The sequence below is a fragment of the Tachysurus fulvidraco genome, chromosome 2, assembly GCF_022655615.1.
Source record: "Tachysurus fulvidraco isolate hzauxx_2018 chromosome 2, HZAU_PFXX_2.0, whole genome shotgun sequence".
In the NCBI taxonomy this organism is placed as follows: domain Eukaryota; kingdom Metazoa; phylum Chordata; class Actinopteri; order Siluriformes; family Bagridae; genus Tachysurus; species Tachysurus fulvidraco.
Genome location: NC_062519.1, coordinates 16092756 through 16114616, shown reverse-complemented (window position 1 = coordinate 16114616; position 21861 = coordinate 16092756). Strand labels below are relative to the sequence as shown.

General features: G+C 41.5%; 1 protein-coding gene across 4 annotated transcripts in view; it reads left to right on the top strand.

Annotated features, from left to right (window-relative positions):
* The window catches only part of adamts9 (ADAM metallopeptidase with thrombospondin type 1 motif, 9), a 54584-nt gene that overhangs the window by 23073 nt on the left and 9650 nt on the right, over window positions 1–21861 (top strand). For 2 of the 4 annotated variants that reach the window (XM_047810201.1, XM_047810202.1), the window contains 11 exons: window positions 320–481; window positions 1090–1209; window positions 1697–1798; window positions 1938–2105; window positions 3179–3451; window positions 4543–4704; window positions 5609–5776; window positions 12233–12400; window positions 18965–19135; window positions 20470–20640; window positions 20778–20972. In XM_047810201.1, coding sequence (XP_047666157.1) covers window positions 320–481; window positions 1090–1209; window positions 1697–1798; window positions 1938–2105; window positions 3179–3451; window positions 4543–4704; window positions 5609–5776; window positions 12233–12400; window positions 18965–19135; window positions 20470–20640; window positions 20778–20972 — 1860 coding nt within the window. The remainder of the gene's footprint in view (window positions 1–319; window positions 482–1089; window positions 1210–1696; window positions 1799–1937; window positions 2106–3178; window positions 3452–4542; window positions 4705–5608; window positions 5777–12232; window positions 12401–18964; window positions 19136–20469; window positions 20641–20777; window positions 20973–21861) is intronic. The other 2 variants (XM_047810203.1, XM_047810205.1) reach the window with 1 other exon arrangement.

The window sequence follows — 21861 nt, the reverse complement described above, 5'->3', positions numbered from 1 at the left end:
CCCTCTAGGTGCTCCTACACATAGGAAAATGGGATGAAGTGCCCTCCTGCTGTACCGACATAGAAGCAAATGAGATAAAACCTGCTCTTACATTTGAGAAAATAACAGAGTCCCTGAAGGAGTTCAAAACAGAGAAAGTGCTCTGTACACCAGATAATGAGATGAAGTGCCATCTCGGTTCTCCTGTGTATGAGGAAAAGTGCCCTCTAGGGTGTCTTTAGTAAAATCCACGTTATTATGTTTATTAATGTGGGAGTTTCCTCTGTTTTTGAACATCCATATACGAGAATGTCAATTATATATGCGCGTGTTCATGCAGTGCCTGGTGACGTGTGGGAAAGGCTACAAACACCGTCAGACGTGGTGTCAGTTTGGAGACGAGCGGCTGGATGAGCGCTTCTGCAACTCGGCCAAACCGGAGTCGGTGCAGGCATGTCAGCAGCAGGAGTGTGCGTCCTGGCAGTTCGGCTCCTGGGGCCCGGTGAGGAGACACACACACACACACACACACACACACACACACACACACACATTTCTCTCTATTTTTTTCCCTCACACTCACACAATAAAACCCATAAATCATTGACTATATACAACGGCGGAATCTACATTGCTTGTGTGTGCATGTGTGTGTGCGTGTGTGTGTGTGTGTGTGTGTGTGTGTGCGCGTGTGTGTGTGTTTGTGTGGGTGTTTATGTGCACACAGCAAACATAAGCAGTTTATGTTTCTATGTAAAAAAAAACACAATGAAAACGACCAGAGCAGGGAATATTTACTCAAGCCCTAAACACACCACCTAAGAAATGTCGATAAATACTATTCAAGTTCAGGAGTATGACAGAAATCAGATTTTCCCCCAAGCACGGACTGATGATTTATCCATCACTTGACACATACGTTTGAAGGCGTGAAATGGAGCTGGACGGAAAACGCCGGCACTCGGGCCTGACCTCATTTTATCGTCTTCAATGAGGCGGAAAAGGAAGATGGAAGAAGATAGAACCGTTGACTGTTGTCCTTAGCTGACCCTTCTTTCTTTCTGTCTCGTTTATGTGTGTGTGTGTATGTGTGTGTGTGTGTGTTTTTAGTGCACTACCTCCTGTGGCCCTGGCTATCAGAGACGAGTCGTGAAGTGTGTAGTCAGCTCGTCCGGCTTGGTCAGGGATGATACCGACTGTAACGCGGCGACGCGCCCGACTGACACGCAGGTGAGAAAATGTGTGTGTGTGTGTGTGCGTGTGTGTGTGTGTGTGTGTGTGTGTGTGTGTGTGTGTGTGTGTGTGTGTGTGTGTGTGTGTGTGTGTGTGTGTGTGTGTGTGAATCAGTCATTCATGTCCTATAGAATTTGTCACAGAAGGAATTAAAGTATGGAAGAACGAGAGTTTGTGTGTGCGTGTGTGTGTGTGTGTGTGTGTGTGTGTGTGTGTGTGTGTGTGTGTGTGTGTGTGTGAGAGAGAGAGAGAGAACGATAGTGAGAGAGAGAGAGAGAGAGAGAGAGAGAGACAGACAGACAGACAGACAGACAGACAGACAAAGAGTGAGTCAGTAATACTATGATATCTATTCAAAAAGGAAAGTTTGCATTCCCAGGTACTACAGATATGTTTAGTCCTCTCTCTCTCTCTCTCTCTCTCTCTCTCTCTCTCTCTCTCTCTCTCTCTCTCTCTCTCTCTCTCTCTCTCTCACTCTCCTCAGGACTGTGAAATCTCTCCGTGTCCCATCACCCGTTCTCCTGACACCAAACCCGTTCTTCATCCTGGCCACAAAACCCAGTGGCGCTTTGGATCATGGACTCAGGTACACAACATTCCAGCCTCCACTTACTATATTTCTTTGTGCAAAACCACTTGTGTTTGTGTGCGTGTGTGTTTGTGTGTGTGTGTGTGTGTGTGTATTGTTAATCTGAACGGCCATCGTATCTTGTGTTATGCCACAGTGTAGCGCTACCTGCGGGAAGGGAATACGCATGCGCTACGTCAGCTGTCGTGACACTCAGGGCGGCGTTGCAGAGGATTCCCGGTGTGCTCATCTCCCCAAACCTCCTGCTACAGATGTCTGCTCCGTGTTGGCTTGCGGTCAGTGGAAGGTGCTGGAATGGACTCAGGTACTATGATGACAGCGTCGTCTACTGCTCACAACTCACAACTCACCCTTACATTTAAAATGAACTGAGAAACTCGAAAGCACGTGATCCAGGAAAGTCGTCTGTCTCGAGGTTTCTCATGTTGTCATGAAGCACTCGCACTGGAGACTCCTCCCGGTTCTTCACTACACATTAATAAGGAATGCGGTAGCCTAGTGGTTAAGGGAGTTCAAAGTAAGTACGAATCCACCAAGCTGCCACTGCTGGGCCCCTGAGAAAGGCCCTTAACCCTCACTTTCTCAGTTATATAAAATGAGACAAAAATAAGTCGATCTGGATAACGGCGTATGCCGAATGCCTTAAACGTATACGCGGAGTCGACATGCAGCGTCCGTCAGTCTGCTTGATGCTCACTGGATGGCTGGAGCATCACTTCTACATTAATCACTGATCGGCTGCAATTAGGGCACTTAAACAAGAGGAAAGGAGGCAGTTGGAGTGAATATGTGATCGTGGCCTGGGAACGAATGTACGCTAAGTACCTCAGACATAAATAACACACAGACCCTGACTCTGGCCTCTCTGCATATGTCTCCTTGTGTGTGTGAGAGAGTGGGAGTATCAGCACGACTCTCCTGATGGGTAACATCTGTAAACACAACATACACACACACACACACACACACATACACACACACACACACACTCAAACACAGGCTTATTTTCCTCTGCCACAAAGCTTTCTAATGATTCAGCACGGCCTCGCCGGCCTAGAGAGTGCTGGCGTAAGCAAAATAAACCCCCCGTCTTCAATAAACAAACGTCATGAGACTGAAGTTAATTACATACGTTTTAAGACCTAATCAGATTTCGGGTCTCCATGAACCCCGCCTCCTTTCCCTCCCCCTCCTCCTGCAGAGATGTATCAAGATGTCTAACAACAATGTTGGACAAAAAAAATGACAATTTTAATTTTTTTTTGGTGACCACTGATTTTATCCAACATGAATTTATTGACTTTAAACAATATAGCTGTGTTTATGCTGAGATTTCCTTTGTGTGTGTGTGTGTGTGGGTGTGTGTTGTATCCACAGTGCTCTGTTTCCTGCGGTCAGGGTAAAGCATCTCGTCAGGTTCTCTGCGTGAACTTCAGCGACCAGATGCTGGACGTCAGCGAGTGTGACCCGGACGATCGCCCGGCGACGGAGCAGGAGTGCGCCATGCCCCAGTGCACGCCTCACCCCAGTGACCACGCCCCTTTGCCTCCTAACCAAGACACCCGAAAAAAATCCACCACCCCTTCCAGGACAGATCGAATCCGAGGCACGCGTCCGCCATCGCAGTGGAGGTTTGGACCTTGGGGAGCGGTGAGTATCTCAGGATATATAGACGCTTCTGCTTCCAGCTCGGATGTGATGCATATAAACAAACAGAAATCGATAAAAAATCGTCAGGATTTCGTCAGATAACATCATCGAATGTTTGTGGAACAGAAAGCAAGTCAGAGTTTAGGTTTTTTTTCCTTCTTTCTCTGTGAATCATCAGCGTTTCCTTTTAGAGATAAAGACCATTGTGTCTCTAATAAATCTTGACATTTCGCTCTATAAATACGTCCAGTCAAGGTATTTAAAGAGGACATAAATAGCTTCTACTCTTTTAAGAGGATGCTGCAAGGACCAGATTTAGAAACACACACACACACACACGACACGCTTTCTTTCCTTTCCACCACAAACTGGATGTTCATGTTCATACATTAAAAGTGACTGATAAACTATTATTGTCCATTTGTTCAGAAAGTTCTAGTCCTCCTTTTGAGTCTAGGTTCCTTATATCGGTTCAGGGAGTTTTTCCACACCACCATCACCTCTGGATTCATCATTACGCAGTGTTTCTAAAGCTCCTCAGGGTCAGGATGGATATATTTCAGTGATGAAATCTGGCTAAATGGGATAAAGACGGCTGAGAGGCTGAGAGTGTGAGATGTACAGCTGTGAATATGTAGGAACGCAGTGTTTATATTACACACAGCTGTGTTTCGTTGTACCACAGAAAGGGTACTTAGAGTACCAACAGGACTCGAAACTCCTCGTTAACGTGGGTTGAGCTTGATCATGTTAATCTCGAGAGAGAATATGTTTTTGATAGACTTCTGCACTCCTCCATGTTGGATGTGTTATGGCTGGATCATGTGACTGTAAGCAGCTTATCAGTGGACATTATATTGATTATACGTTCATGTGTGTTTGTGTGTCACAAAGAACAAAACTCTAACTTCTAAAACTAGGTTAAAATCAGGGTTCAGATTCAGGATTATAAACAGAGAATGTAGAAACTGTCTGTGTTAGATAGGTATAATCCTCTGTCTTGATGTGTGTGTGTGTGTGTGTGTGTGTGTGTGTGTGTGTGTGTGTGTGTGTGTGTGTGTGTGCTGACATTTTTGTGTTGCTCTCCTCAGTGCTCGAGCACATGTGCCGGAGGATTCCAGAGGCGGGCGGTGGTGTGTCAGGATGAGAACGGCTACCAGGCCAACAGCTGTGACGAGAGCGTCCGACCCGCAGAACAGCGTGCCTGTGAGTCTGGACCGTGTCCACAGTGGGTTTACGGAGACTGGGGCAAGGTACAACACACACACACACACACACACACACACACACACACACACACACACACACACACACACACACACACACACACACACATGATGAATTTTAAGATCTTTCCCTTTAACATGTAGAACAAACACATGGAGTTTAGCATTTTGAACTCCTTCAGAACTAATAAGGGAGTAAATTTACACCCAGACTGGATTCCATGCGACTCTTTAGGGTGAGTTAGGAGTTACTACAGTGAGGACGTCACACTCAGCTGGAACAGAATCTGCAGCAACATTTACACCTAATTATGTTGTCTTACAAATTTCAGTGCATGACAGAATTCGGCACCATCCAACACATCTGAGAACATTTTTTCTTTCTTTCTTTCTTTCTTTCTTTCTTTCTTTCTTTCTTTCTTTCTTTCTTTCTTTCTTTCTTTCTTTCTTTTTCCTTCCTTCCTTCCTTCCTTCCTTCCTTTCTTTCTTTCTTTCTTTCTTTTTCCTTCCTTCCTCTGTCCCTCACTTTCTGTCTTTTCCTCTCTTTCTTTCTTTCTTTCTTTCTTTCTTTCTTCATTCTGCTGTCCCTCCCTTTCTGTCTATTCCTTTCTTTCTTTCTTTCTTTCTTTCTTTCTTTCTTTCTTTCTTTCTTTCTTTCTTTCTTTCTTTCTTTCTTTCTTTCTTTCTTTCTTTCTTTCTTTCTTTCCCTCCCTTTCTGTCTATTCCTTCCTTCCTTCCTTCCTTCCTTCCTTCCTTCCTTCCTTCCTCCCTTCCTCCCTTCCTCCCTTCCTTCCTCCATGCCCTGATTTGTTGTGATGCCCTGATTTGTTGTGATGCTCTATCTAAAGGTTGCCATTGTATAAACACCAATAAAACCGCGAGCTTCCTGAAGGTCACATGACCTGATTTCTCTTTCCCCGTGTGTCCACAGTGTTCGAAACCCTGCGGTGGGGGAATAAAGACGCGCCTCGTGGTTTGTCAGCGGTCCGGTGGCGAGCGCTTTAGCGATCAGAGCTGCGAGGTTCTGGACAAACCACCTGACCGAGAGCAGTGCAACATGCAGCCGTGCTCTCACTGGAGAGCCGACCCGTGGAGCTCGGTACGCCCGTAATAACACCTCCTCCCTCTGTCCATCCTGTCCTTAACCATCCTAACCCCAAACACATGCTGAGCTCTCGCTAAACTTTTCGCTGTGTACAAAAAACAAACTGCCGAACAGAACGAGGGCGTGATATTTACAGTATGGGTCAGAATCGCTGCTTAGCCCATGATGACTGCTTTTTCTTTTTTTAAAAAACAAAAACAAAAAACAAAAACAAAGTCGGCCGAGATCGAATGTTTTGTAGCTTTTTAATTTATTCATTACGAGATTGGAAGGCGTAGAGCACGTCACATTATTGTTCACTCTGTCAAGATATTATACCCGTCCGCTATGTAGCATATCCACAGTTCTTACGTGCAGATCAGGAACCAGGGATCGACGACAAGGTGTAAAAAATTAGTGTTGTATAGAAGCTGAAAATGTCTGGTCATATTCCTGTACTCCAATTTTATTTTCCACGATATTTTGCAGAATCCTGAAGTGAAGCAGATCGAATAGAGCAGAAATAATCAGTGACATATTGCCTAAGTATCTATATGTAGTGAATACAGCAGTTTTTGGCGGGAGTTTTTTTTTCTGGAAATGTTGCTTTTTTAGTATAAAGATATAATAATGAGATAAAACATCTAGAACCAATTCCAAGTTTTAAAGAAACATGAAGTCCATCACATGAGGCACGTCCCAAATCATGTAAGCACTTAAGCACTATTCTCCAGCATGGTGTAGTATAAATAGTGTGAGTCATGTTCATACTAAAAATTTAAAAAAAAAAAAAAAAGATAAATGAGAAGAAGAAAAGCACTCAACACTTATATGGAGGAAAAAGGGAGGGGCTACCAGGTGCTACCGCCAGATAAAAAAAATTGAAGATGGCCGAAGACACTCCGTTGGCTGTTGGCGTTTTAGTTGGTCCGCAGATGTCATGTGATTTATTTTTCCACATTTTAATTATTTAAAAAAATGTACATTGTCACTTGCCATCATTTGCCTTTGGTATAATAGTATGCTTCTAAATTTCAACACTAGAAGCTAGACTAGTGTGGGAGTGTGGTAGCCTAGTGGTTAAGGTGTTGGGATACCAATCGGAAGGTTGTGTGTTTGATCACAGGTCCACCAGACTGCCACTGTTGGGCCCCTGAGAAAGGCCCTTAAGCCTCAATTGTATAAAAAAAAAGGTAATAATGTAAGTTGCTCTGGATAAGGGCTGGAAATGTAAGTGTAGACTACATAGTGCTCAGTGTAAGTGCAGATTGATTTGGGATGCAGCTGAAGTGCTTGGACCCCTTAATCGCTGCTTATGGCTGTAGAATTGCAATGATTTTGTTAAATTGATTCATTAAATAAATAAATAAATAAATAATCCAAAAATCACCATAAATTTAATTCCGGTTTAGTGGTTTGGTGGTAACTACCATTTACCTGTGATAATAATAATAATAATAATAATAATAATAATAATAATAATAATAATAATAATAATAATAATAATAATAATAATAATAATCAGATTTTATTTTAGCAATTTCCAGAACCTACAGTTTGACTCTCCTCAGTAAACATTAATAATCTTTAATGTTACTAAATCACTGCTGTAAACACTATATATAGACTTTATCTTATCAGTTATAAAGTGAATGTCTATTTCGTGACCAATCAGGTGTGTGGTGTGGGTTTACAGACATTTTACCTCAGTCAAACTCTGGATCTCATAATGGTGCTTCAACACAACAAGAACAAGGCCTGCTATTGTTTTTTTTTTCTCTTTCATATTTATTTTTGTATATTACAAACATTACATTGCATATTAAACACACAGAGGTTTCATCATGTCTGAAATTCGTACATAGCGGCCATTTATACTGAACACTATAGTATATAGTTTATGATAGGTGTATATTTTCATACGTTCTGTGTGTATTGTCTGCTTTTTGTAGCACAGCTTTTGCATTTGGGTTTTTAATAGTAAAAGAAAAAAGTCAAAAAAAAAAATTTTTTAAATATATATATACACATATACACGCACACACACACACATACGTCCCCAAGGATTGATCCTCTTTGGCCAGAGATCATTGTCTACCTCATCGTTTTTCCCCAAAGGGGACTCCAGTTCTCCAGACTTTTAAAAAAATTCCCTTTAAAGCAATGGTTCCAATTTGTTTTTTTTTTTTTTGGGGGGGGGGGGGGGGGGATGGGATTTGTTGTGCCTTTCCATTGTGTCTTTTCTATACTGCAAAAAAATGCAGTCAGTTCTCCAAACCACGTCATGTCGTTTGAGTCTAAATTGTGCCTCTTGAGCTTTGCCAGGCGCGGTTTATTTCAATTCGAGCTTGAAAATGTTTGTAAGAAAATGTTGATGATTGAGCGCCACTGGATGAAATCTGGCACCAGCTTCAAAAAACATTTCGAATTTTTCCACTGATGTCGTTTTGCTGGCTGTTCCTATCCAAATCGTTATATCGATCGAATTGTTTCTTTTTTTTTTTTAATCTCCAAACAACGCTGTATTAAGATAATTACCTCTGGTATTTTCCAACCTTAGATTTATTTGATCAGATAAACACTTTTGTTGTACATAATTATTTAGATGAACGTTTGAAAAAACTTTAAAGCGTGAAGCAATTTTTGTGTCATTTCTGCCATTCTCAGTTGCGTACGAATACTGCCGTGTTTTTTCCTCATGATATCATTTGAAAAGTTACAGTTAACTCGATGGCAGTAATACACAATGTTGTGTCAGGTGAAATCTCTTATTTATGTAAGTACTTGTATTTATTTCTGCTGCTCACTGTGTTAAGTTTGTTGTCATTTTTATTTTTCATTTTGTTTTTTACCCAAATGCTTTTACATGGAAATTTTTATTTGTTTTTTTTCTATGTTGGACACTATTTTTGTACGACATACACAGAGGCATTAACGTCAGACTGGCGTAGATAGAGTGTGTTGTCTATAAAGTACTGTATTGTTTTGTTTGTTTTGCAAATCTGCCTATCAAAATGTCCGTGGATTAAAGCACGGTTGCAGTTCGGCGAAGGCGACGCTAGCAGTTAGCGTGAGCGTCGATCTGTAAGGTTCCAGGTTCTAAAAAAAGGATCCAATCCTGAGCCTCAATTCATCAAAATTATTTTTTTTCTTTGGATTTTTTTTTTTCCAACCGAGAATCATTTTCAAGCTCCCTAATTCCAAACCGAGAGATTTGTCTTGCCTCCGAATGTGACACAGAGCCGGTGTGGCGCTGACAATCAAGCCAACGGACACTGTGCCAGAACAATGGCGGAGGTCAGCAGAAGGTCACGTGGGGTCAGAGGTGACCTTTGATCCGGAGCGAGGCCCCTTCCCGTGCTTTCTCTGATGTGTAATCAGCCTGGACGCGCTTCTTGGAAAACGCTTTATGAGGATCTGTGGGAAAAAGATCTCTCGGTTGTCGGTGGCCCGAGTTTGTTCGATAGAGCATCGATGGGAACTAAAAAAATTCCTTTTGGACTGAAGGACTTTTTATTTTTTTCCATTAGTCAGAGCTGAATAAACCTGAGAATTGTATCTCACAATGCTACATTTCTTTCAGTTCACTGTATGCTAAAGATTTCTACCTTTTCTTGTGTACACTACTGTATCCGCAGTTTATTACGCCTGAGCAGGGAATCGAGGCCAAGCGTCTGTGTGTGCGCTGGTTTCAGATGATCAGGAGTGTAAAAGTTTAAATAACGTTAATTATTACAGCCGAAAATTTCTACTGACTTTAGAATAATCTGAAATTTGAGGTACTGACAACCTTCCCGGCCAAAACCCTTACCTGAGGAACAAAATTCTTGCTTATAACAAGCACCAGATGATGCAGTAAAACTCTACTTACGAGCAGTGTTTATAACGCTACATAAATGCTACATAAGCCCTTTAAGACAATTGACGTAAGTCCTTTAAGACCGAAGTAACCGTGTTACTACATGTTGTTTTAAAGAATACTTCTGTGCATTTGGGTGTTTAGTAAAACATATCACTAGTCTTTATGAGATTTCGGTTGACATAAGCTTATGTTATGACACTTCGCTGGCTAATACTTTCAAATATTATAACAGCTGTCTTTATAACACAGACACTACAGAAATACACTGAGCTATTATGTCATGATAATATTATGTCAGTTTATGTCACAGTATAACATGTTGACAAAAAATTTTGTTTTTATTACAAATGGATGTCAAACATTTATAAATGCTTATGTAGCTTTATGCCACATACTGTAGGGCTTGTGGAATCCACTGAGAAACGCTTTTTTTAGTAAAGTGTTAGATCTGTTATTAGTTTATGTAATGAACATGCTGTAAGTCTTGTGAGATGACCGCTGACATAGGTTCACACTTTTTATACATTCAGATGTTATAACAAATGACATTGTAAAAAAAAAGTGATATTCCAATAATACACTGAGCTAAAGAATTAATTGTTAAATAACTGTGACATTTACACATAGGTCACCTTTAAAAAAAACTTTTAAGCGTTTTAAGAGTTGACATTTGGTAAACCTTATGTAGCTTAATAAACCTTTATGCAGCAGTTTTGGACAATTACCCTTTAAACAGCACACACCAGTCTATAATGATGTCATAAGTTTACATAACCCCTCTAGTATTACTTTCTGAGATGAACAGATGTTCTTATGGAGCATTTCTTTGTCTATAGCGATGTCATCTGTTGACATAACACCTAAATACTTCAAGGTCTTAACACTTGCTTATAAATGTATAGCCTCATGTTAGTTATGTCAGTCATAAAAGGGCTTATGTAGCTTTATGAACACCACCCTTAAGTAATAAAGTGGACAAGACCCCAGTCATGAATACGTTTGAATGCCGCCTTTAAGTAAGATGGTGTATTATTATTGTATTATTACTGTATATAATAAAAACTTTAGGAAAATGGATTTATTTTTAATGGGACAAACCATCATCAGGGTCAAACCTTTAAGAACCCATTTCTGGAGAAAAACTCACTTCTGCTTCTTAACCGGACTTAAAGACTTTAAAGTGTTTCATCTTTAAGGATTATCCGTATCACGAGGAACAGCGGAGGTTTCTGCATTTTGTCTTACACACCAAAACGAGGATTTGCGTTCGAAGAGTTCCTCCACAGTTTTGAGAAAAAAATAAAAAGAATAAAAAATATGATTAAAATAAAACTCAATATTTCATAATTTTACAAAAACGAGTCTTGTGTCTCTAAACATACAGTATATGTAATGTCTTAAAATATTTCTCTCTTTATGAAGCCTCCACATTTTTAGAATCATTATTTATTTCTTCTTTTCTTTATGTCTATAAATAATAATACATTCTCCGGTGTTCTTGTTCAGAATATCGATTCATAGCACATCATGTATCTGGGACACCACGGTGTGTATTATGCGCATAGTCTCGTGCACACACACACACAGTATATGGACAGATCTTATGATGTGTACAGTGATGTAGAAAGACTTCCAGGGTTATAATTATCATTATTATTCATTACAATGAAAGGTGCGCTGCGATGTCCTGTCAACATAAAGATTTCATTACACTGTAATATATTTATTTATTCATCCCGACTTTATGTACGTGTTTGACTGTAATCAGTTGTGGGAAAGTATAATAATATAATCTGCCTGCCAGAAACCTCAAGCCTGCTTCGGTCTATTCCAAAACCCCATCAAAGGGCGCTTTAAACAAAGACAGAAGTAAGATGATGCAGATACCTGTTAGCTTCCTTTGCTTGGATCCGCCTCAGTGGAATCCATGGCTTTCTAGACTAACCCACACTCACACACACACACAGTCATCATCAATATGACCTCCATAAAAAGGTCAAAGTTCAGCCAGTTCTTGCTCCTGCTGTGCGGCACATTTGTAGAGCTCGTAGACCCGTCGGATCGCATCCGTCCGCCATCAGAGCGGCGCCTTTCATTAGCCGCCCGGTCCGTGGGCTCTACGAGGGGATGCCACAGGAGGTGGGGTTTACTACACACCATACTCTCTCAACCTCTTTATAAAACAAAAACACTTCCAAGGGCACATTTTGTGTGTCAGAGATCAAATCTGTCTTCTCGTAGTGACACAAGAAGGTGTGTAGATGCCGATACATGAGATTCTTCTAGGAGGATTTTAGATATAATTAACTTCAGAATTAAGTCTCGATTTCGATTCGGTCAAGGATGAGCTTTCTGATGCATAATAAAACACACAATTTCTAAAAGGATTTATTTTGCAAAAGAACCTCCTTTCTAAAATCTCAAATATCCCCAAACCCCTCCACCAAATCATAACCTCACTCTTTTTTTTTTTTTTGTCTCCTGTGTGACCCGTAATTCCAACCACCACCAGCACAATTCTGCCATGTTCTTCTACAAGCGTAACTAATTGCTTCCCTACATGGTTTTCCTTCTCTTGCTTTAATTTATTTATTTATTTTTCCACCTAGTGCTCCACCTCCTGTGGGAAGGGCTTCAGACGCCGCAACGTGACCTGCGTCAGCCGCTCGGGCCATCTGATGGCGGAAGACAACTGCCTGCACCTGCCCCTTCCCCGAAAGCAGAAGTCTTGCAAAGGTGGGAAGTGCCCCGAGTGGAGGACGAGCATCTGGCTAGAGGTAAAATTTCACACATGTTCCATCATACGTACACGCTACCAGGTCTCATGGCATCTCCATAGTGTTTGTAGTGTGTGTGTGTGTGTGTTTGTAGTGTATGTGTGTGTGGATTTGAGCATTGTTGAGTTTAAGGGATTTCTGATGTCAGTAAGATAGTAAGCATTATAATTAACTCCTATATGATGTGTCCAGATGTTGCACGTGATAAGAATATTGTTATATCTTTATTTTAACAGAAGCGGTCCATTAGTTTTTTATAACAGCATTTTTTTTTTTATGGAAGGAGTCTCCAGTGTCAGCACTTTGGAACAGTCTGATGTACAATTATTGGAAAATAATCAAATTAAGTTTTTGACAGGAAAAAAACCCAGAAGAACGGAGAACGCACAAACACTCATCTGCCTTGATGATTTTCCCATGGTGTGAAATCTTCCAGCTTGAACTCTGACTGTTCAAAGCGCCGACACTGGAGACTCCTTACGTTGATGATGTATAGGATCACGTAGAGCTTCGGCTGAACAAATCCACAAGTTTCACTAAAGTTAAATAAATCGCCATCTTTCGACCAATCAGAATCAAGCAGTGTGGAATAACACATTCATTTGCACTTCACTTGTTTAGAGTTTAGAAATAAATTCCTTGCTTAAGCTCTCTCTTCTCTTCTCTCCTCTGATCATGAGAGAGAGAGAGAGAGAGAGAGAGAGAGAGAGAGAGAGAGGTGGAGACAGTATCAGGCAAAACATCACCTTTCCCAAAGTGCATTAAACATCTGGCGAGCTGTAATTCCCTTCATCTCTCCCAGAGCACTGGGAACGTTCAGAGAGGAGCCAGTAGCCCACACATCTGGTGAACACACACCTTGGCCACGTGTGTACATGTGAGAATCGCAGATGAGCTGTCCCTGTGTCGCCTCGCGTTAGTGTACAGAGAAACAGAAGAGCAAAACAGATGGGCTTTAGAAGTCTCACGCTGTAAGACGAGCAGAGAGCATTCCATCTGTTAGCTCGGGTAGGCGGCTCTCCGGTTGACGGCTAGTTAAAGCTGTGAAGGGGCAAACGGGGAAAATATGTTTGTGTTCATGCGTCGCAGAGAGTTTTAGGATGGAGGGAGAGAGATAGAGAGAAAGAGAGAGAGAAAAGGGGGGTCTTCTTAGAGGGCTATTTTTTATTTCTTTAACACAACCCAATTTAGACCTTTCTCCTTCAAGTAGCATTCGTCATTTCCATTTCTCTCTCGCTCTCTCTCTCTCTCTCTCTCTCTCTGTTCACATGCCCCCAGATTGTATTTTACAGGTTGTAGAGCAGAGTGTAAAGGTCCAGGGATTCACAGTGCTGCAGCTCTGCCTCATAAACCCTCAGCTGTGGAGCAGTGGCTCTCATTAGGTAATGGAGGTGTGAGTGAGCTGGAGGCTGCAGTGAGACAGAGCATTGTGTTAAACACCAGGAAATAATCACAAAACATTTTACACCAGTGTGGAAGAAACTGTAGGCATGTAGGCTGCCTGTAGGCATGTTCGTCCATCCGTCCATTCATCCGTCTGTCTGTCTGTCTGTAATGATCGACTCATTATCAATATCTGTCCCATCGATCAAGCCATCCATCTATCCATTCATCCATATGTCTATCTATTTGTCTGTCAGTCTGTATGTCTTTCTCAGGTAGACACTATCTGTCCAACGATCGATCCATCCATTCATAAGTCTATCTGTCTGTATGTATGTCTCTGTCCCAAACATTTATTCTATCTATCTATCTATCTATCTATCTATCTATCTATCTATCTATCTATCTATCTATCTATCTATCTATCTATCTATCTATCTATCTATCTATCTATCTATCTATCTATCTATCTATCTATCATTCATTCATTAGTGGAGGATTGTTGCAGATCTCTGATGTTCTACTCTTTTCAACCGTCTCAGAAGTTCTCCCGTTCCATCAGAGCCCGTAAATCAGCAGCTCTGTCACAGAGAACCGAGAACTCCTTCACCCCAACCTCGTGTTCTGGTGTGACCCCAGCTGTAGTCTGCTGCTTATTAATGTAGAACACACACACACACACACACACACACACACACACACACACACACACACACACACACACACACACACACACACACACACACACACACACACACACACACACACACAGCCAGAGCTCGACTGGTGGGAGAGCGGATCCTTTTCCTGAACGCTCTTTTTATTTCTTCAGCAATACATTTCATTATTCTTGCTGTATTTATTTCATGCTGCTGAATCTATTTCCCTGAATCTGCTGCACTGGAAATTACTTTTCACTATTCATTCTATTCATTCAGTCACTTTGGAAGTTATTTACATATTTTGCTATTTTGCACCTCTAACATATCGACTCTATAATACATTCCTATTACCATCGACCCGACCACGGTGACGGCACTGTAGCAGGCTGACAGTAAGACGTAATTTAGAACCAAAGCTATGCACTAGGATCATCTTTATAAGACATGGGATAAAACAGTCAGAGGAAAATAATCAATGATCGTTTTAATTGTTGCTCTTGTCCTAGGGATGATGACTGAGAATAAGGGAATAGCAGCGACATGAGAGCACACAGCTGGTGTATATTCAGTGCTTCTGCTACAGTAACATCTGTCTTTTGTTTATTAATGATTTCTACACTATTATTAACGCTATGATGTGGAGGGAAGAAGTCACCGATTCTTTGTATAGATCTATCAGAAATCACTGATGCAGCTGCAGTTCGTCTCATAAACCTATCGCTGAATCGCTCTACTTTTAGTAGCACAATTTTAATGGCACTTTATCTATCTATCTATCTATCTATCTATCTATCTATCTATCTATCTATCTATCTATCTATCTATCTATCTATCTATCTATCTATCTATCTATCTAAACATCTAAACATCTATCTATCTATCTATCTATCTATCTATCTATCTATCTATCTATCTATCTATCTATCTATCTATCTAAACATCTATCTATCTATCTATCGGTCTGTTTATCTATCTATCTATCTATCTATCTATCTATCTATCTATCTATCTATCTATCTATCTATCTATCTATCTATCTATCTATCTATCTATCTATCTATCTATCTATTGTATCTGTCTGTCTGTCACTAGTGCAGTTTCAACAGCAGTCATTAAAAAAATAAAATAGATGCATTTTTTCAGTTCCACAGACTTTATACATCACGGTCGCATTTCTAAACAGATATAAAGTATAATATTTTAGCAGTTTCTTGCATTTTCTGGCATTTCTTTATTTCATATAAAGTACTCATTTTAATTCCACTCACTAATTTTATTTGGTGATAGAAAGCCTTTCGTCTAACGGTCTGTTTATTAATCTTAGGTTACAATAGGAGCAATAAAAGGTGCTAATAACTTACCCCGTCTGAGTCCGAAGAGTTTGGCCTCCTGTAGGATGGCGGGGCAGCAAAGAAAGAGGATCACGAGAGAGAGAGAGAGAGAGAGAGAGAGAGAGAGAGAGAGAGAGAGAGAGAGAGAGAGAGAGAGAGAGAGACACACACACACAGACAGAGAGAGACAGAGACAGAAAGAGAGAAAGTGAGTGTGAGACAGTGAGTGTGAGAGAGAGAGAGAGTGCGAGAGAGAGAAAGTGAGTGAGAGAGAGTGAGTGTGAGAGAGAGAGTGAGAGAGAGAGAATTCTTGGACAGAGGGAACAGGAGATTGTGCTCTGATGAAAATCATATGCCTTTGTGGTTTTCTTTTTTTCTCCCTGCTGTAATGGAAGTGCTCGAGACTGAAAGGGAAGCCGTGAGCACTCATAAGCTGCCGACTTAAATAAATAGCTCTGATTTAAACATAATGCATAATAAACAACTCCAGCTATTTTTTACAAAAATTTTTTTTAAATGACTCATTAGAGGTGGGATGTGAGTTGTGAGTGCTGTTAGATCATTGATTCTGATTGGTCAGAAGCTGCTGATTGCATAATTTACACTCATACATGCACTTATCAAACCAGCCAATCACGCGGCAAACACTGCGACACAACGTACAGTGTAAAATCGTTCGGATGATGATTAAGAACTTCGGTCATGTTCACAAAAAGACTTTAGAATGATTTCTGTGGCTTGAAGCATGGAAAGGATGTTGGTTTATAACCGTAGTGAGCAGAAAAGCATCTCAGAACACACAAATCATCAAAGGTGGATGAGCTACAGGAGCATTTAGTTTAGCATTTAGCTAAAACTAGAATTAGTGAAAAACAAAGGGGAATTCTAGTTTTAGCTAAATGCTAAGCTAAATTGCTTAAAAAAATTACAGCAGTTTCTGAAAAAATTCCAAACCAGCACATCTGGCACCAACAAACATGATCAAAATCAATGAAATGTTTCCTGGTTCCGATGGTTGACGAGAACATGAACCGAACCTCTTGACCTCAATCTGCATATCTGTCTGATTAAGTAATTGCACGAATGAGGAAGTGTCCAGGTGTTCCTATTAAAGTGCCGGGGTCGGGGGTGGTGGGGACGTGTGTCTATCAGCATTACCAGTGTTACAGCTGATACGGCAAATAGTGTATAAAATAATCTAAGATTAATAATAAACAGATGATATCCAGCGTCAGTGATGGTTCTCCGCCAATCAGAAAGTCTTCGGGACGTTTTCTTTCTTTTTTATCTTATTTTTTTGCTAACGTTCAGAGAAGAGTAAAGAGAGACGATGATGATTATAACGTTTCGTTTCGCGGCTGAAATGTTTCATATCGTCGGACACGTGCCACGTGTATTAAAAAGTCGGATTTCTTGGAAATAAGACGCTTTCAGATCTAGGTCAACAAGCAGTGTAAACTCAAAGCACACAGAAGAAAAGTCTAATTAGCGGAGAGCAGGATTGCTTTGGGAAACGTGCCTCCTGCTGGCCCGGCACCGAGGATGAGGAGCAGCTGGAGTTCATTAGAGCAGAAATAAAGGCTTTTTAACTTACAACACGTGATCGGATTCCTTGCTACAGGTACTTTTCCCACGGACCTCTCGACACATAAAACACGGCAACTTTTTCGCAATTTCACGATGTATAACAAAGCAGGAGAAAAAACAGTGTGAAGCTCTGTGTCTCTGCGAAAACACCAGTGTTTTTACTTTAATGAACTGGATTAGTTAGGATTATCTTGTCCCGCGTCTTGTCACAGAGATCCGTGGCTTAACAAGAGTTCAAATTCTGTCTCTCGACCAATCAGAAGTCCTGAGTTATGACATGTATTTGAAATGAAGGTATTTTTATGTGTCGTGTGCTATCTGGCTTTCCTGAAGCCTGTGATTGGCTACTAATGAGTAAATATGCCCTTCCCACACAGAGCACATGGTTAGTTTTGCTTCTTTGGCTCTCGACCATGGAAATATTGACTGCTCATGAAATATTGACGCTGCGGTCACACAATCAGTAAAGTTTCCAGTAGCCATTGATTTAGATGATTAATAATGCTGGTTGCCATAGTGATAACGTTTATCAGTAGGTGCAACTAGTGTTCTACTTCACAACATATCAGTATCCTTGAAACCTTCCACAGAGAGATTTGGCTTTTCCAGCTCCAGAGTATCTCATATTTTACACATTTTACAAATTTCCGACAAAGACTTTTATACGAACGGGTTTTTATAACCGATTATGTAAGAATTTATCTAAGAATCTGTGTGTCTGAGTTTGTTGACTTAAAGTGTGATGAAAGTGATTCCTGGCTTGACGTAGCGGAGGCTCCTGGAGGTGATGAGAATCTGGTGAAAGACCAGATGTTGTGTTTGTGTTCGTCAGAGCTGAAGTGTTTTACGGTGTGTGTGACGCGTGAGATCGGGCATCGTCCAACAAAACACGGCTAGAATAATCAGCCCAGCTCCGGGGCATAAAACACACACACACACACACACACACACACACACACACACACACACACACACACACACACACACACACACACACACACACACACACACACACACACACACACACACACAGACAGACAGACAGACAGACAGACACACACACACACACAGAGGCACACACAGGCACACAAACACACACACATAGGCGCACATACACACACAGGCACACACAGAGGCACACATACACACACACAGGCGCACACATACACAGGCACACATACACACATATACACACAGGCACACACACACATACGCGCACACACAGAGACACACACACATACACACACATACATACATACACACACACACACACACACACACACACATACACACGCACAGGCACACATACAAACCATATACAAGCATTGAGTGTAATGTATAAAGAAATGTCACTTCTTGTAGTTTTTGACATCTTTCTGTGTACACACACATAAGCCCCCTTTGCTACGTTCTCCTTCTCGAGTTGATGTGTTTGTGTTCTATATAACCACAAGCTTTTACCCTAAATGTCCTTTTGCAATCTTCAGCTCTCAAAAGGTCACAATATGCAAATGAGCCTTATAACCAACCAGACCGTATTATTTTTTGTGCATGTTAATCATGATCGTCTTGACGGTTAATTATGAGCCTTGCGGTTACAGTGTAGTGCGACGTGCGGTTCCGGACGGAGGAGTCGCGCCGTAGTGTGTGCAAATCACAGCGGAGACGAGATCCACGAATCGCACTGCTCAGCACAGATGAAGCCAAACCACAGCGAGCCGTGTAACACTCAACCCTGCGAGTTCATCTGGATCGTAGGAGAGTGGACGGAGGTGAGAGGAGAGACGAAAAAAAACAATCCTTTGCTGCAGTACCTTCAGATTTTATCAGAGTAAAAAAAGATCGCTGAAGTCATCGGTGTGGATGGACGATTCTGATTCAGCTTCAGTTTAGTAGCAGACACCTGAAAGTTTTGCAGCTAAAATCAGCTGGGATTTGTAGCTACTGTATAGACAATATTCCTTTCACCAGTTCAAGCTGGGGGAAATGCAGCTCTAAAGCATAACGCTACCACCACCATGCTGCACCAACAGTAGGAACGGTGTACTTTTGGTGATGTGTTTGGCTTTTTCTCGTGCACCAAACATTTCTTTTGGAATTATTATATCTTTCAGGATTAGTTTCAACACATTTTGACACATGGTTTGGATGATTTAGTTGTGCATGGATGTTGTTTGGGTAAGAAAAGGCTTCCGTCTAGCCGTCATAGCCCACAGATTCATTCATTCATTTTCTACCGCTTATCCGAACTTCTCGGGTCACGGGAAGCCTGAGTCTATCTCAGGTGTCATCGGGCATCGAGGCAGGAAACACCCTGGACGGAATGCCAACCCATCACAGGGCACACACTCTCATTCACTCACTCACACACACACTACGGACAATTTTCCAGAGATGCCAATCAACCTACCATGCATGTCTTTGGACCGGGGGAGGAAACCGGAGTACCCGGAGGAAACCCCCGAGGCACGTGGAGAACATGCAAACTCCACACACACAAGGTGGAGGCGGGAATCGAACCCCCTACCCTGGAGGTGTGAGGCGAACATGCTAAGCACTAAGCCTCCGTTCCCCCCACAGATTTTCAGGAAGGGCATCCGTCGCAAAAACTGTCCCAAATCTAATATGCGGATCACGTGATCCGCTCTGGCGACCAAACTCAGTTAGCTGATATCAAGCTTCAAGTGGCTCATGTGTCAGCCCCTGTGTATCGGAGTAAACGTAAATAGCTAAAAAAAAATCTAAACCCAAGAATCAAGCGTGTTTCTGTGCAAAAAGCAAAAACAGGAGGGTTTTAAAAAATGACATGACAGGAAATGTCTAAACACTTAGTGAAGGAAGTATCAAAGCTAATTAGATGTTTGCTAATTAACCCATTTAGATGTATATAAGTAAATAAGTTCCCTCTACAGCCATATTGTTAGTTCCCTGTAATCACATTATTAACCTTACGCCATATGAGATGTTAAGATTAGATCCGATTGCAGACGTTTTTGATACTTCGAGTTTAATATGGACCTACGTGCGATCCTTACAATTTCCTCACGCTCCCGAAGACTCACTCAGCTCTAGACTTCATTATGAGCCGTGTTCCTTATGGTTACAGTGTAGTGTGACGTGCGGTTCCGGCCGGAGGAGTCGCGCCGTGGTGTGTGTGAATCACAGCGGAGACGAGATCCACCACTCACACTGCTCTGCACGGAACAAACCGAAGCACAGCGAGCCGTGTAACACTCAACACTGCGAGTTCATCTGGATCACAGGAGACTGGGAGGAGGTAAGAAAAAAAGAGTGACCTACGATGAGGTACAGTCAGTAAATATAAACTTACAAAGGAATCATTACATGATACAAATGATAAATGGGTGTAGTGTAGCACAGCACTAATATTGTTGTTGTTGTTTTTTTCCCCAGTGCTCTGTGACCTGCGGTCAAGGCTACCAGAGGAGGCGGGTCTCCTGCAGCGAAATGCATCCTGGGAGTGAGAATTATGAATACAGCCACCAGGGGTCACCCAGCTGCCCAGGGACGCCTCCCGAGAGCTACAGAACATGCAGACTCCCTGCCTGCCCTTTAAGCCACAGCTGGAGAGTGGGCATCTGGGGACCTGTGAGTGCTTTAACCTCCTAATAATAGCCAGTTATTGCTAATCAGATCCACTGCTGCACATTAGTGAAGAAAGTTCCATAGCTGTGTGGAATTCTGGTTGGTTTGTTTTTGTTTTCAAAGCCTTCTTTCAGATGGTGATACTTGTACAATCCTTTTGTTTTTACTCTACACTATGTTGTGGGTTTGTTTCCCTGGTGCTTTATTTAAGTTAGAACAAATGATTAAACCTTTTGTAAAGGGAGGTCTTCATAGATCCTACTTAATGTTAATCTACTATTTACTGTCCTATTTATAGTTTCCTCTCGGTCTGCGTCTCTTGCGTTTCTTGTGTATGGTGTGTTTGTGTGTGTTGTTTGTGTGTGCTGTGTATGTTGTGTTTGTGTGTGTTGTGTATGCTGTGTTTGTGTGTGTTGTGTCTGTTGTGTTTGTGTCTGTTCTGTTTGTGTGTGTTGTGTATGTTGTGTCTGTGTGTGTTGTGTATGTTGTGTTTGTGTGTGTGGTGTTTGTGTGTGTTGTGTGTGTGTGGTGTTTGTGTGTGTTGTGTATGCTGTGTTTGTGTGTTGTGTATGTGTGTGTTGTGTATGCTGTGTTTGTGTGTGTGTGTGTTTGTGTATGGTGTGTTTGTGTGTTGTGTATGGTGTGTTTGTGTGTGTTGTGTATGTTGTGTTTGTGTGTGTTGTGTATGCTGTGTTTGTGTGTGTTGTGTATGCTGTGTTTGTGTGTGTTGTGTATGCTGTGTTTGTGTGTGTTGTGTGTGTTGTGTATGCTGTGTTTGTGTGTGTTGTGCATGTTGTGTTTGTGCATGTTGTGTTTGTGTGTGCTGTGTTTGTGTGTGTTGTGTTTGTGTGTGCTGTGTTTGTGTGTGTTGTGTTTGTGTGTTGTGTATGGT